General features: G+C 44.7%; 1 protein-coding gene across 5 annotated transcripts in view; it reads right to left on the bottom strand.

Annotated features, from left to right (window-relative positions):
- FGFR3 (fibroblast growth factor receptor 3) overlaps positions 1-15,164 on the bottom strand; it is a 69,185-nt gene that overhangs the window by 12,345 nt on the left and 41,676 nt on the right. The window contains exons 6-11 of one of the 5 annotated variants that reach the window (XM_082223076.1): positions 13,698-13,821; positions 11,131-11,321; positions 7,420-7,570; positions 3,312-3,505; positions 1,692-1,837; positions 1,455-1,576 (exon numbers count right to left, since the gene is read on the bottom strand). In XM_082223076.1, coding sequence (XP_082079202.1) covers positions 1,455-1,576; positions 1,692-1,837; positions 3,312-3,505; positions 7,420-7,570; positions 11,131-11,321; positions 13,698-13,821 — 928 coding nt within the window. Of the gene's footprint in view, positions 1-1,454; positions 1,577-1,691; positions 1,841-3,311; positions 3,506-6,216; positions 6,362-7,419; positions 7,571-11,130; positions 11,322-13,697; positions 13,822-15,164 lie in introns of all 5 variants that reach the window. The other 4 variants (XM_082223077.1, XM_082223078.1, XM_082223079.1 and 1 more) reach the window with 4 other exon arrangements.

Below are 15,164 nucleotides of genomic sequence, written 5' to 3'. Positions count from 1 at the left end.
TACACCGACTTGGTGCAATGAAGGATGCTTCCAGATGTGGTCCTGCCAGCTAGGGATGATGGGGATTGTAGTTCAAAAACAGATGGAGTCCCAGGTTTGGGGAACTCTGGATTACACCATACAGTGGGCTCAGGTGCCCGGTAAGGCCTTCCAATAATTACCATATTTTTTGCTCTATAAGACTCACTTTTTCCCTCCTAAAAGTAAGGGGAAATGTGTGTGCGTCTTATGGAGCGAATGCAGGCTGCGCAGCTATCACAGAAGCCAGAACAGCAAGAGGGATTGCTGCTTTCACTGCACAGCCATCCCTCTTGCTGTTCTGGCTTCTGAGAGTCAGAATATTTTTTTCCTTGTTTTCCTCCTCCAAAAACTTGTGGTCTGGTGCGCCTTATAGAGCGAAAAATACGGTAAATAAAATTATTATGATGATGCCAAATTTAACCTGACTTTTCAGTGACATGCTTATGCAGGAGAAGGAGCTGGATGAACACAGTCAAGTAGAGCTGCTCTTCTACTTAAACACTGACAACGATTCAAAACTGTCACAACAGAAATAATATAAGACTTCTGGTTGAAGGATGAGGAGAGCCACCAATTTGAATTAAATTATTCCTGCACCGCATACACCGCTTACTATTTCCTCTCTATCTTATTTCCTCCCTTTTAGCAGCTTGAAAATAAATGCAGACATAAACAAACGGGGCAAGAAGCAGCCATTGGGGCTTCTTTTCTTTTAAGACCATTTGTGAGGTGAAACTAGAGGAAGCGTCGCCGAAGAACTAGAGGGTGTAGCCTGACATAAGGTTATAAAGAGCTAGGACAGCTTGGCGAGGGGGTGGACAAGCTAAGCAGGGCCCCGGAAGTCTGAGAGATGGCACAGAAGGCGGGAAACATAGCTGATTTTCCAAGCACAGGTAGGTTCAACTTCTGAGCTCCTCTGAGCCAAAGGCAGAAAGCCCGGCCAGCAGCCAAACGAAGCCTCAAGCGGTGGCTCCCACAGCGTAGCAACCCGGCAAAGGGGATGCAGCAAGGAAAGACACTGTCACCTCTCCGCTGGGAAGCGCTGAGCAAAGGCGAGTCTCCAGGCAATGCTGCTAGGCACAAGGCATGCAAGCTCCACCCCCAGTCGTTCTTAGACTCCTTATTGGGTGAGCAACGCAGCCAAGCAACACAGTTGGAGCCTCCCTCCTCCCTGGCCGGCAGGGAGGGAGGGAGAGGAGCTGCTTCCTTTGAAACCCGGGAAATTTAAGGGACATCATCAATAAGGGACAGCAGCGGGACACGGCACTGGGATAAGGGAGTTTCCCGCCAAATAAGGGACGGTTGACAGCTATGGGCAGGAAACCTGGGAGCAACCAATGCAGAGGAACCCAGGGAAGGGCTGAAAATCAGGGAAAATATGGAGAGCAGAGGCACGTGGGAGACTAGTTCTTGCCATTCTCTGTTCTCAGTACCTTTCAGCATCTTGACAGCAACAGTGATAGGCTTGTTCGGTTTCTCTTTATCGATCCCCATTGCTTCTGCCATTACCACTTGCCCAAAGCAGCCTTCGCCCAATGGCTTTCCTAGAGTCAGGCTGAAGCAAAACACACAAGCAAAGACGTCAGCATGTAACTCGGGATGCTATATGAAAGGTGGTATATTAAAGACCTAAATAAGAGTCAACCAGCTCAAAACTACATTTTCCTCACCGAGATCTTGCCAGTTCCCACTTAGGGTCAGCAGGCAGCTCTAGCTCTGAGACGTTTGCCAGCATTGGTCCATCACTGGAGGAAAGGCGGGTGATCCTGACTAGAGGAGTATTGGAATTCATGGAGGAGTTGGACTCCAAAGATACCTGCTTGAATACAGCAAACGAGGTGTTATTGCCAACAGCTTCTATTAGCAAGCATATAAGGTCATAGAAAGAGAATAGCAAAAGGGCATTAGCTGAAGAGTCTTTGCTTCATTCAATAATCTGCAGTATGGACACACAGTTCTTCCTTTCTTAATATGCAAATGTCAAGCTCATATAAAGGTAAAGGGACCCCTGACCATTAGGTCCAGTCGTGACCGATTCTGGGGTTGCGGCACTCATCTCACTTTACTGGCCGAGGGAGCCAGCGTACAGCTTCCGGGTCATGTGGCCAGCATGACTAAGCCGCTTCTGGCGAACCAGAGCAGCACACGGAAATGCCGTTTACCTTCCCGCCAGAACGGTACCTATTTATCTACTTGCATTTTGACGTGCTTTCGAACTGCTAGGTGGGCAGGAGCAGGGACTGAGCAACGGGAGCTCACTCCGTCGCGGGGATTCGAACCGCCGACCTTCTGATTGGCAAGTCCTAGGCTCTGTGGTTTAACCCACAGCGCCACACGCGTCCTCATACTTTGTTTTAAATCAGCACAGCTCCCAAATTCCGCAACGGTGTTTAGCTGACAGGGGAAATAGCTGCAACATGCAGACACGCAATATAATCTGTCTCATCTAACTGGAGTGAATCTGCTAACTCTTGGACATTATCAGCCTGTCAGAACCTAGATCTGCTCCTCAAGCCATCTACCTCTGCTAGATGCTTCCCATCAAAGATCTCCCCACCTGAGAAAACATTTCCAGTGTATAGGAAAAACACATAGCCCAAGAGTGAGACTCCACACTTCCGCTTTCCCAAGACTTCATTGTTAGAGAAGTCACCACTTTTGACTCATCTAATGCAGCAATGATTGAAGCTCAAACAAAGGAGAAACAAACGTCTAGAAAATGGAAAATTGCCCTCTTCCAAATCTCTCACACCAGGTGAGCCCTGCACTACTGGTACTTGACCTTCCCTGTGCCTCCAGTTCTGCTACTACACAATGTGGAGGTCAAGACTTCATATGCACAACAGCACCCACCAGAAAGAGGCCTAATACTGTATTCAAATTACATCATTGGGGCAGAATCATGTTCAGCCGTGTCTTCTCTTGCTAGCACAGAACTATGCCAACATGAAAGGTCTACGCCTTTTTCTCAGCCAGCAGGTCTGTTTAACACACTATATAAATGTCAGACCTTAGCAGAACCAGATAAAGAAAACCAGGATCTATAAACCAGAACATTTTAAATCACCACCAGATTTTCAGGCCACATTTTACACATTTGTTTTGTTTTTAAATAATGAAAACAAAGATAAAATAGGTGGATGAAACCATTTCCTCTTAACAGCGTTCAAAGATCTCACTTAGAGCTTCCAGAGACATAAATCACCAGGGCAAGTTTCTGATCTAGACAGAAGATTGTGAAGGGGAAGGAAAGATAATAAGGAAGGAATAGGAACCTTGTATCTACTTTCTGTTACCTGTCTCTTGAGTGGGAACTTGGAGACTTTCTGAACAGTAGTGGTGTTAATCGGTTTTTTGGAGGGCCTTTTAATTCTATAGATAACCACCACCACGGCCACCAAGATGAAAAGAACAAAGCCAGTCCCATAGCTGAGGATGCCTGCATAAAGGGAACTGGAATCGTCCACGGCAACTCGCTTTTCCGCTGCAGAGTAATAGAGATATGTTAGGAATCTGAATGGGAGACAGGTAATTCAATTCAGACAATACCTAGCAAAGCTAGACTACACACCCCAAACACCCAGCAAAGTGTATGTTCTCCAGCACAATGCCTTGTGTGGTACAGTCGGTATCTTAGAGGCCACCTGCAAACACCTAATATTCTACAGAATACCTGTGACATCCCAAAAGATAAAGAGTTGTCCTTCAAAGCCTATACAGCCTAGGACCCTCGTACCTACGGGACCGCCTCTCCTGGTATGTCCCACAGAGGAACTTACGGTCTTCAAACAAAAACATCTTGAAGGTCCCAGGCCACAGAGAGGTTAGGCTGGCCTCAACCAGAGCCAGGGCTTTTTTGGCTGTAGCTCCGATCTGGTGGAACGCTCTGTCACAAGAGACTAGGGCTCTGCAGGACTTGACATCTTTCCGCAGAGCCTGCAAGACAGAGCTGTTCCACCAGGCCTTTGGCCAGGGCACAGCCTGACTCCCTCCTTTGGCAATCCTCACAGAACTCTAGCCCAATGGTTGCCATTAATTTGATTGGAATTAATTTTATAATGAAATGATTTTAGAAAGTTTTATCATTTTACAGTTGTTAGCCGCCCTGAGCCCGGCTTCGGCTGGGGAGGGCGGGATATAAATAAATTTTATTATTATTATTATTATTATTATTATTATTATTATTATTATTCCAATCAGTTGCCACAAAACAATTGAGCGGAACTAGGTAAGTGTGGCCAAATCAAATATGTTTTTGTGCTTAAAGTAATGTTCTGAATCTAAGTGCCACAAAGGTTAACAGGGGTGAACAGATCAACCAATTTAATTTCTGTGTCAATTTTGCAGCCATTTGTTCTGTCCCCTCCCCCTTAGATTAAAAATAATAATAATCATGGGGGGAAATGTGTTTTACATGCATTATTTCCCTAAAATATGTAATTTTAGTTAGCCATATTGTATGCCTGAAGAATCTTGAATAGATAGTTTGGGTTTCCTAAAGGCACTGTAAGTTGTGCATTAGTATTTGGTTCAGTTGCAACGATACATAAGTAAAACAGAAGGGCTTAAAGTTGGCTGGTGGCTGTTTTTTCAAACAAACTCCGGTTTCTTCAGTCTTGCTTGGAAATCTATAGAGTTTCTAGGACTTAAACACCAAGCATAGGCTGATCATGTAAGACAATTTTCATTTAGCCTTGTTGTTTGTTTAACATCGTTTGTTAATGGAAGTATACCCCATGGAATACCTGGTTTTTGTACGTGGCCCGTAAGATATGTAACTCAGCCTGTTATATGCAGAGTGCACACTGAAATGCATCTACCTTCTCCACAACTCCCACTCTATTAACACACAAACAAAACTTCTATTACTGATACACTTAAAACTCTCATATGCTCCGGATCATTGGACTATCCAAGTCTGTTTAAGCAAAAATAAAGGATTGTGGGGCATTGAAAAGCACTCTACTGCTCTGCCACATGGGGGACTGAGTTAATGTGTGGCTGTGCTGCCAGGGACTGATGGGAACTGTAGTCCCAAACACCTGGAGGAAAGCAAGTTGGGGGAATGCTGTCGTGGATCCGGTTTCATTACTCAGTAATAAAATGGGTAGAATACTGAGCCCGATTCTGAGGTAATCATCACCACTATCTACAGAATTTAATAAAATTGTCTATAAAAAGTTTCTGATAGGTTTTTGTAGAAAATGCTTTTCAAGGTAAGAGACATGAAGCATTATTTAATAATAAAAGTATTCATACAATGCCAATTCATACAATACAATACGGCAGTGTGCAGCAATATAACCATTAAAATAGTAAAAAAAATTTTTTTTTTGCAATGACTGGTTGATTAAAAATAATAATTTAGAGTTACACAGGCCTATCTACATAGAAAGGTCTTCAAAAGATCCGTTTGTGCCTGCCGAATCTCTACTGGAGAAATCATATACAGCTCCTGGGGTGAAATGGTACCCGATAAACTCTATGGAGCTAGCACAGATAAAGGTATTTAATGAAAATGAATTTGCAGAGCACATGTTCTCAATTGTTGTCATGATGTGGCATTCATTTGTAACAGAGCTTCAACATTCCCACCCAACAGAAGCCTACAGGTATCAGAAAGACTGGTGATTGTAGAGTGGAAGCATGAGAGATTTTGTTCAGCAACAGTTAGCCTCCACCAAGAACATTATGGGAAATTAGCTGTCAATGCTATAGTCCGTACTGTGTAGGATTTTTGACATAGAAGGCCTTGGTGTTCTCCAAAACTAAATACGGACCCAATCTAGCCAAAGAAGCACTTTTAATCAGATTCAACGATATTAAAAGCCACCCAATTCATAAAGTCAAGATACAGAAATGTCAAATGCTTGAGCGGCACATAGTCTGAAACAAACTGGTGGTATTATGGAGGTAAAATTGTGCATCACATCTCAACAGATGACGGCCATTTTGAGACGGAGCCATGAGCATTGCACCTGCCCACTGAGATGCAACTTCATTCTGGAGTGAGAATTTGAAGCATTTACTGCCAACTTGGTCAACAAGTTACATATCGCCGAAAAGGTGAAGTGTACTTCAACGCAAGCTGGCTATAAGAGTAACACTCATCTACCGCTCAAGAATTTGGCATTTCGGAAGTGGGCGCCGAGGCCCTTAGGGAAGGAAAGGAAAAAAGTGACAGAGCCGAAGTACCTGGTAATACCGTCAGCCAAGCAGTATGGTGTGTAAACCCAATAGAATTCCCAGCAAGACAAGTATATGCCCCAGCGTCCTCAAAAGTAACATTGCGTAAGTACAGAATTTCTAGCTCCTTATCTGTTTTGTTAACACCTGCTGTCTACGGAGGAAAAAAAAATACACAAGATAAAGAAGGAAGGGGGGAGGGGGAAACCCACAGGATTCCAAAGCCAAATCCCAGAGAAGGCAATACGGATGCTCAGGCAAATTTGAAAAGCAGATTTACAATATTTGAGAGGCCAGTAGCTTCTCCTCATGCCCTACCACAACCAGTTGTTTAAAAAGCAAGGGGTTCCCTTCACCAGGCTCTTACTCTGTCCCACTAATAATGCATGCAAGCAAAAGCGTAAGAATGAAAAAAATTCCTCCACATATATATGACTGTCTTTTGGTTAGTACGGCTGGGCAGGGAGACAGGGAAAGAGAGAGAGAGAAAGAGAAAGAGAGAGAAGAAAGAAAAGAGAGTAAGATGGTAAGTAAGGGCAATGAGCAAGGATTAAAATGCAGTTAATGTGAGTAATGAGTTAAACATGGGGAAAAGAGAGCTTAAGTTTTAAAAATGTAAAATTGATCAGGATTTCCCCCCAACCCACCCAAACATCAAATCTGAAACCAGCGACTTGTTAACTCGTTCCCCACTTCTGGTGATTTTCATCACACTTACATGCCAAATTACTGAAAGATTCCTGATGCAAGCTGGAGAAGGAACGCTCTGTCTCTTTCTCAGTTTCCGTCAGAGATCTTTCAGTGACTGGCCTGTACATTGTTTTAACTGCAGGGAAGGTTTCTCTTCCTCCCCAATACCTGAATTTGATGTGCAGGAGATTTTTAGAGTTCAACGAACAATGAAATCAGTAAAGCCTATCTATAAATTATAATAAGGTTATGAGAGTTCAGGTCGTTAACATGCAACTCGAAGCGATAAGGATGTAGTGAGCAAAGTCAGACAGTCATCAATGTGGGAATTTTTCCTTTGCAACTGATTCGTTTTTTAAAAAGCATTTTATTACCTTAATATATAAGTAGTGACATCATGACATACAGTATCAGTCAACAGGAAAGACTACAAAATATTAATTTTTAAAACGACTAGCACCTTCAAGCGTTACAGCTCATTCTTGCAGTTGCTAAGCCTTTGGGACAGAGTCGAGGGTTTACCTGGTTTTGATTTGTCAATGTGGAGCCAAAATGATTTTTCGGCTCTGCCTACGAAATTGTTGGCTCTACATAGATATTCGCCTTCATCTTGTTCTGTCACTTTAGACAAATTTAGGTAAGCATCGGCTTCAGCGTTTGCACTGATCAGAGACTGCAGAATAGACAGAAACCTCAACTTCAGTAAACCAAACAATATCTCTCCATCACACATTAGACAGACAGGACTGAATTTCTGCTTCTTGTTTCTTAAAAATGTACACATTACTTGACCAAAAGGGACTCTCTGATTTTGCTAGGGAGCCGAATTCCGCGTCCGGTCCCCACCCCCCCAAATCGGAGTTCCTTTCTTTCATTTTTTAAGCAGCCTGTGGAGCTGCTCATTTGAAAATTTTCTTTGGCTGAAGGTTCTCGTTTTTAAAAATGAGCTCCCTTCAATTTGCCGCAGTTCTCAGAGTTTATTTGCACCTGACAAGCCAGTAAGTGTTGTAGCTACTAACGGATATTTCCTTTCACGTTCACCTGGGGGACCAGGGTTATAGTGGTTAAAACAGGGATAGCCAATACAGTGGTACCTCGGGTTAAGTACTTAACTCCTTCCGGAGGTCTGTTCTTAACCTGAAACTGTTCTGAACCTGAAGCACCACTTTAGCTATTGGGCCTCCTGCTGCTGCCGCACCGCCGGAGTACGATTTCTGTTCTCATCCTGAAGCAAAGTTCTTAACCTGAAGCACTATTTCTGGGTTAGCGGAGTCTGTAACCTGAAGCGTATGTAACCTGAAGCGTATGTAACCTGAGGTACCACTGTACTGATGAGTCTCCAGCTCCCATTACTGCATGTCAGCAAGAGCAATGTTGGCTACCGCTGCCTGAAGGATCATCTTCATACTGATTTGCTTGTTATTTGCAAATATTCTTGGCTGGCCAAATCTAGCCAAGACATGGTTTGTGTCACACAGACTAAAGCGAAGAATGAAAAGGAATCATCTTTGGCCAGACTTCACGAACCTGGAGGCCCTCAAGACGGACTCCCAACAGGCTTAATTCAGCTCTGTGGTGGCTGGGGCTTATGGGAGTTGTAGTTCAAAATATTTAGAGAGGTTGCCAGGTTGGTTAAGGCTGTGCTAGAAGACTGTGGCCATGATCGTGGTTTAGGCAGGGGTGAAAACTCAGCAAGTGCCTGGGATTCACTGTGGGCCTGGGGAATAGTTCGATTTGCCTGCTTCACTTGCACCCTGACCGCTGAGTGATCTGCCAAGGTCCTGATGTTCGGCTTGCGTAAAGATCATGAGATCTTCATGATCTTCCAAGAGAACAGTACTTGCTTGGATGCCTCAAAGGTATGTCAGAAATGTAGTTTTGCTGGAGCTGGACACGAAGAGCTGAGAAAGCCAAATGCAAGCTCACAGACACAAGCAGATGGAGCTATGGCCAGCTATAAAAGCTGCATCCGGTCCTCATGCATAGTTTGGGGAGCACAGTTTCCCCATCATTTTTAAAGAGGGATCTCAGGATCAGTTGGAAGACTGCTGCCCCACCCCGTGGATCCTTCCCTATGGGATGTTTTAAGGATCCATATTATCTCGCCTTTTATCATTTATCTGCTGAAGTATTACCGTATTTTTCACTCCATAAGACGCACCTAGTTTTTAGAGGGGGAATGCAAGAAAATTATTCTTTAAAGGGAGCGCTGAGCAGAGCCTGTATGCATCCCAGGCTGTGCTCAGCGCTCCCGTTCACGAGCCGCATGGAGCGTCTTGCAGGCTTTTCCCACGAGGAGGGAGAAGGGCAGCCTGTCACTGACAGGCTGCCTTTCTCCCTCCTTGGGGGAAAAGCCCCAAGAGCCGCACACATGCTCCACGCGGCTCTTTAAAGGGAGTGCACCTCGTGTGGGCTTTTCTGGGAGGTGGGGGAAGGGACAGAGCGTGGCTAAGCCAGAAGCTAGAACAGCAAGAGGGAGCACTGCAAAGCGATCCCTCTTGCTATTCTGGCTTCTGGGATAGCTGCGCAGCCTGCATTCGCTCCATAAGACGCACACACATTTCCCCTTACTTTTTAGGAGGGAAAAAGTGCGTCTTACAGAGCGAAAAATACGGTAATAGTTTGCACTTTCATAGAACTATATCAAGGCCAATATATAAGATCATGGTTAAGTCTGCCTCAATAAAAGCATCAGTAAATGCTGGTTGGTTAAGGAAGGAGGGGGAATCGTGTTGTAAAGGCCTGCGTAAACAGCACAGTTTTCAGAAGATTATTTGAAAGACGGCAGTAATGATTCCTCCCGAGCCTCTGTTAGCAGGGCAGGCCCTGCCTCACTGAAGGCTAGTAACGGCCAATGGTTGTGGGGAGCCACCAAAAGTGCCCCATCAGTGATGCTTGTTAGATGAAGAAGTTTAGTTTAGAGCACTTTCCTAGCTCCCAGTTACATAGGGACTGGTGTTCCTCTCTGTAGGTCCACAAGTCTATGCTCAGTCTACATAATTCTGGAATCCTGGACTTGATAAAGGAATGGATCTGCCATAGATATCAAAGCTGGGGATTCCAATCCGGAACCAGGTTTTGGACCTTAAAAAGTAAATTTCCAACTTGGGGGGTTCCACTTGACATTAGAAGGCAGGTGGTTGTTGTTCTGGCTGGTACGGCAGCTGCATTCTGTCCTACAGACCTGGCTTCCATCATCCATGCCCTAGTCACAGCTAGATTGGATTACCATGATGTGCACTGCGGGGGGCTGTTTCTGAAGAACAGCTTGCAAACTTCAACTGGACCAAAGTATATACAATTTTAACAGCCGATTATGAATTCTGTTATTTCTCCCTATCTTTTATGTTGAAATAGAGTGGTGCTTTTACATCCCATCACTCTCCATACAAACATACCACGTCCCTAATATGACAAGCACCGTAATGCACTTTCCCTGTATATTATTTGGCAAAGGAGTTAATCATGTAGGAGAGGAAATAGGGTGAGAATCTTGTTTGCTGGATCAGATGCTAAATCTGAAATCCTGTTACCTAATAATGGTCCTTTAAAGTAAGAATACTTATCCCTCTTTTTCATTTGTACGGTGTTTTCAAGTGATTCCTACCATTGTAGGGGTTTGGACTAGATGACTGCTGGTGTCCCTCCCAAACATACAATTCTATGGTTCTATGATTCAAGTTTTCAACGTGTGTTATCCAGCTGCAATACTTACAATGACCCTGTAAGGCAAGTTAGTATAAACTTCTCTGTTGCACGACAGTCAGTGCTGGGAGTTGAGGCTAAGAAGGAATGGCTTGCCTAAAATACCACCTAACGAGATCATGGCAGGAGCGAGACTCAAATAGAGTTCCTGACTGATGCAATCCTAACCATATCTCCTCAGAAAATTCTATTAAATTCATTGCAGCCTACGTCTAGGTAAATGGGATTAGGATTGCAGCTGCAGTCTCTTAACCATTATGCTATACCAGCTTGTCACAAGTCTGGTAGTAGCCCTACCATATTTTGGATTTTGCAGAAGATTTCACCCCGAATGTGCCTGCAAACTTGGCTGCAAATGAGAGTGATACATGGCTTCCTGCCTGCTTTTAAGGTATGTGCCTTTAGCGTCAATAATGCCCAAATTAAGGGGTTCCAGAAGTATTTACAGCTGTGAGGCGGTGCCTCAAGAGTATAGGTCAAACTCTAGCATGCAATGGCCATAGAGGGGATGTGTAGCTGTGTACCAACCTTTAGGACTGTGACATACGGAGTCCCATCTGGTCCATATTTGCTTCCATTGACCTCCACGTGTTTCAGCCACTGGATGTGAGGCTGGGCATCGCTGTACACTTTGCACAGGAATTTAACATCACTCCCAATCACCACAGTCTGGTTAGCAGGCAATCCTGCCTGGAGAATAGGACGGTGGGGTGATCTTTCTGCAGAAGAAAAGAAAGGAGGAATGAGCTGGCTCTTTTCCAGTCGTTCATCGGGAACCTGATATATAGAGAGCGCTCTTTTGGAAAACGTTTCTTTTTTGGAAAGCCTTTGAATGCTGCTGTGTGAATTCAGTCAGAGGAAGGATTCGCTGTAAACAACTGCAGGGCAACCGATTTATGGCAAAATGATGTTGGTGCTTTGACTTGTTATTCTATACAGTGTAGAATCTCAGATTAAGCATCAGCGGTGGTGCTGTGGGTTAAACCACAGAGCCTAGGGCTTGACGATCAGAAGGTCGGTGGTTCGAATCCCCGCGATGGAGTGAGCTCCCATTGCTCAGTCCCAGCTCCTGCCAACCTAGCAGTTCAAAAGGACGTCAAAGTGCAAGTAGATAAATAGGTACCGCTCCGGCGGGAAGGTAAACGGCGTTTCTGTGCACTGCTCTGGTTCGCCAGAAGCGGCTTAGTCATGCTGACCACATGACCCGGAAGCTGTATGCCGGCTCCCTCGGCCAATAAAGCGAGATGAGTGCCACAACCCCAGAGTCGGTCATGACTGGACCTAATGGTCAGGGGTCCCTTTACCTTTACATAAATTGCTAAATATTTATTAATAAATATAAACATAAATAAAAATAAATAAATAAATAATATTATTGTTTATTAATAAATCAATAGCTAAATATTTATTAATAGATAAATAGATACCGCTCCGGTGGGAGGGTAAACGGCATTTCTGTGCGCTGCTCTGGTTTCGCCAGAAGTGGCTTAGTCATGCTGGCCACATGACCCGAAAAAACTGTCTGCGGACAAACGCCGGCTTACTCATCCTGTAAAGCGAGATGAACGTCGCAACCCCAGAGTCATTCATGACTGGACTTAACTGTCAGGGGTCCTTTACCTTTTTACATCAGCATGGCAGCAATACAGTCTCGGTCTAAGCTCAGACCATAAGAAAGACAGGTATATGCTTAGTGGAATCACACAAGGAAGGTAAATTAAAATAATGCTGGGCAGTTGGAGGCTTTTCTCAAGGCAAAATAATTATCTTCAGGGCCAGCATCCTTGGGAGCCAGAGATAGGTGATGGCACTGAGCCCAACATTTGGCAGAGAAGCACTGAGAGAAGGGACTGGAGTCACTTCGTTTTACACTTCTCTGATGAATTCTGGGCTAAAAGAAAAAAGTTAAGAAGGGGGTGGTGGCTTAACCCCCAATGCTTCCTCTGAGCACCACGGGCCCTGACATTTGCTGCATGTTGACTCCAGGCCCAGTTCTCCTGGCCACATATAGCTATAACCTAACAGCCAGAAAGAGAGAAATAACAAAAGACAGGTCTCTGCGGAGGCAGCATCAACAAAGTCAGTCCCAAGGGAATCCAAATTCTGCAGTCAGAGTACGTTGCATAAGCTATATGCAAGCACCAGTCCCTTTGGACGGCTGTAATGCACTGTATGGAATTAAAGAACCTCTTAAGGAATTAAAGAATCTCTTAATGAGGGTGAAAGAGGAGAGCGCAAAATATGGTCTGAAGCTCAACATCAAAAAAATGAAGATCATGGCCACTGGGCCCATTACCTCCTGGCAAATAGAAGGGGAAGAAATGGAGGCAGTGAGAGACTTTACTTTCATTGGTTCCATGATCACTGCAGATGGTGACAGCAGTCACGAAATTAAAAGATGCCTGCAATGACAAACCTAGACAGAATCTTAAAAAGCAGAGACATCACCTTGCTGACAAAGGTCTGTATAGTCAAAGCTATGGTTTTCCCAATTGTGATGTATGGAAGTGAGAGCTGGACCATAAAGAAGGCTGATTGCTGAAGAACTGATGCTTTTGAATTATGGTGCTGGATGAGACTCTTGAGAGTCCCATGGACTGCAAGAAGATCAAACCTCTCCATTCTGAAGGAAATCAGCCCTGAGTGCTCACTGGAAGGACAGATCCTGAAGCTGAGGCTCCAAGACTTTGGCCACCTCATGAGAAGAGAAGACTCCCTGGAAAAGACCCTGATGTTGGGAAAGATGGAGGGCACAAGGAGAAGGGGACGACAGAGGACGAGATGGTTGGACAGTGTTTTCGAAGCTACCAGCATGAGTTTGACCAAACTGTGGGAGGCAGTGGAGGACAGGAGTGCCTGGAGTGCTCTGGTCCATGGGGTCAAGAAGAGTCGGACACGACTAAACAACAACAACAACAATTCACTGTATGTGAGGCTGCCCTTGAATTCTGGAGGCTGCAGTTGTGCAGACTCGTGACTGCTAGGCCAGTAAGTGGAAAGCCCAGCAGGAAGGAACTAAATAACGTCCACCCCCAGCCCCAAGCCACCGGAGTAACACTGTCCACCTGGTTCAAACAGGCAGAAAGAACACTTACCAAGAACATCAAGCTGGTAGGTATGCCAAATGATGCCATATTTATTCCTCACCACACAGGTGTAGTTGCCTCGATCTGATGGAACCACACTTTCCATGACGAGGCTCCACTGCTGATGTCGCAACTGCAGAGGGGGAAATGAAGAATAACCACAAATTAGTCTCCTTTGCAGGATCTCAGAAGAGAGTGAAGTGAAATATGGCAAAAGGAAATCAGATTTAGAACCTGGTTGTTAAAAGTACTAAAGCAACAAGGAAGCCGAGTCAATCTCAGCTCTGATCCCATTTTAAAGACTTTCTATCAAAAGTTAAATATCCCGACGGAAACCTATTCCTATGTTGTTAAATATGTAGTCTGCAGCCGGTTAATGTGAGAATTAATCTCAAACAAAACTTCAGCAATTTCCTACATCAGAATGGTCAGGAAGAAGTATTTGATCATAGCCAAAACAACTCTTGAACCCCCCCCCCCAAAGAAACACCCCACTCTCCTTTTATAGGGCCCGATAAATGAGATTGGGGATTATTCACATGAACCAAAAAAACTTTTGAGGAATGAGTATTCATTTAATTCCTCAGGATGTTAATCACGGCAAATGTGCTAGTTTAAAGCTAACAGTATTGCTTTGTATTACTTTGTTTTATTGAAGTGGCAGACATGCTTCCTGGTATTTTTTGTACATACACTAGATTCAGTAACATAGGAAAATTCTCACAAAATTTGTAAACGGGCTGCAGCTAGGGGTTGGGGAACATAATAATAATAATAATAATAATAATAATAATAATAATAATAATTTTTATTTATACCCCACCCATCTGGCTGGGTTTCCCCAATCACTCTGGGAGGCTCCCAACAGAATATTAGAAACACAATAAAACATCAAACACTAAAAGCTTCCCTAAACAGGGCTGCCTTCAGATGTCTTCTAAAAGTCAGATAGTTGTTTATTTCCTTGACATCTGATGGGAGGGCGTTCCACAGGGTGGGTGCCGCTACCGAGAAGGCCCTCTGCCTGTGTCAGGGGAGGATTAGCTGCTTGTGCTTAAAATAGTGCCCCTTCAGAGTTTGTGCGACCCCACAAACCTCTGTGTGTGACAGAGCTCCTCAGACATGTCTGCTCTAGTCACTTGTAGAGTCCGACAGTGGCTGTCTGCGGAAGCGCTTCCAGCAAAGAAGTTCCTTAACGGAAACGCGTCTCCTGGACTCACGACGTGACAGCTTCCGGCGAAGCATAGGTCTCCCTGCAGTTGCTTCTGACACCTCCCCGCTATTTTCGCTCGAAGTGTCTCTCACCCCTTTCTCTCCCCTTCTGCTTCCTGCCTGGGCTGCTGCGTCTCTCTCAGCATTACTGAGATCCTCCTCCAGAGACCCCGCGCTCCCCCTGCTGGTCCCTGCTTTGGCTGTTGACTCTCTCCCAGTCTCTGGGAGCCCTACCACTTCCCTTTCCTCCGATGTCAGTTCCCT

This window comes from Podarcis vaucheri, assembly GCF_965113315.1.
Source record: "Podarcis vaucheri genome assembly, chromosome: 5".
NCBI lineage: Eukaryota > Metazoa > Chordata > Lepidosauria > Squamata > Lacertidae > Podarcis > Podarcis vaucheri.
This window is presented reverse-complemented; position numbering and strand designations above follow the sequence as displayed.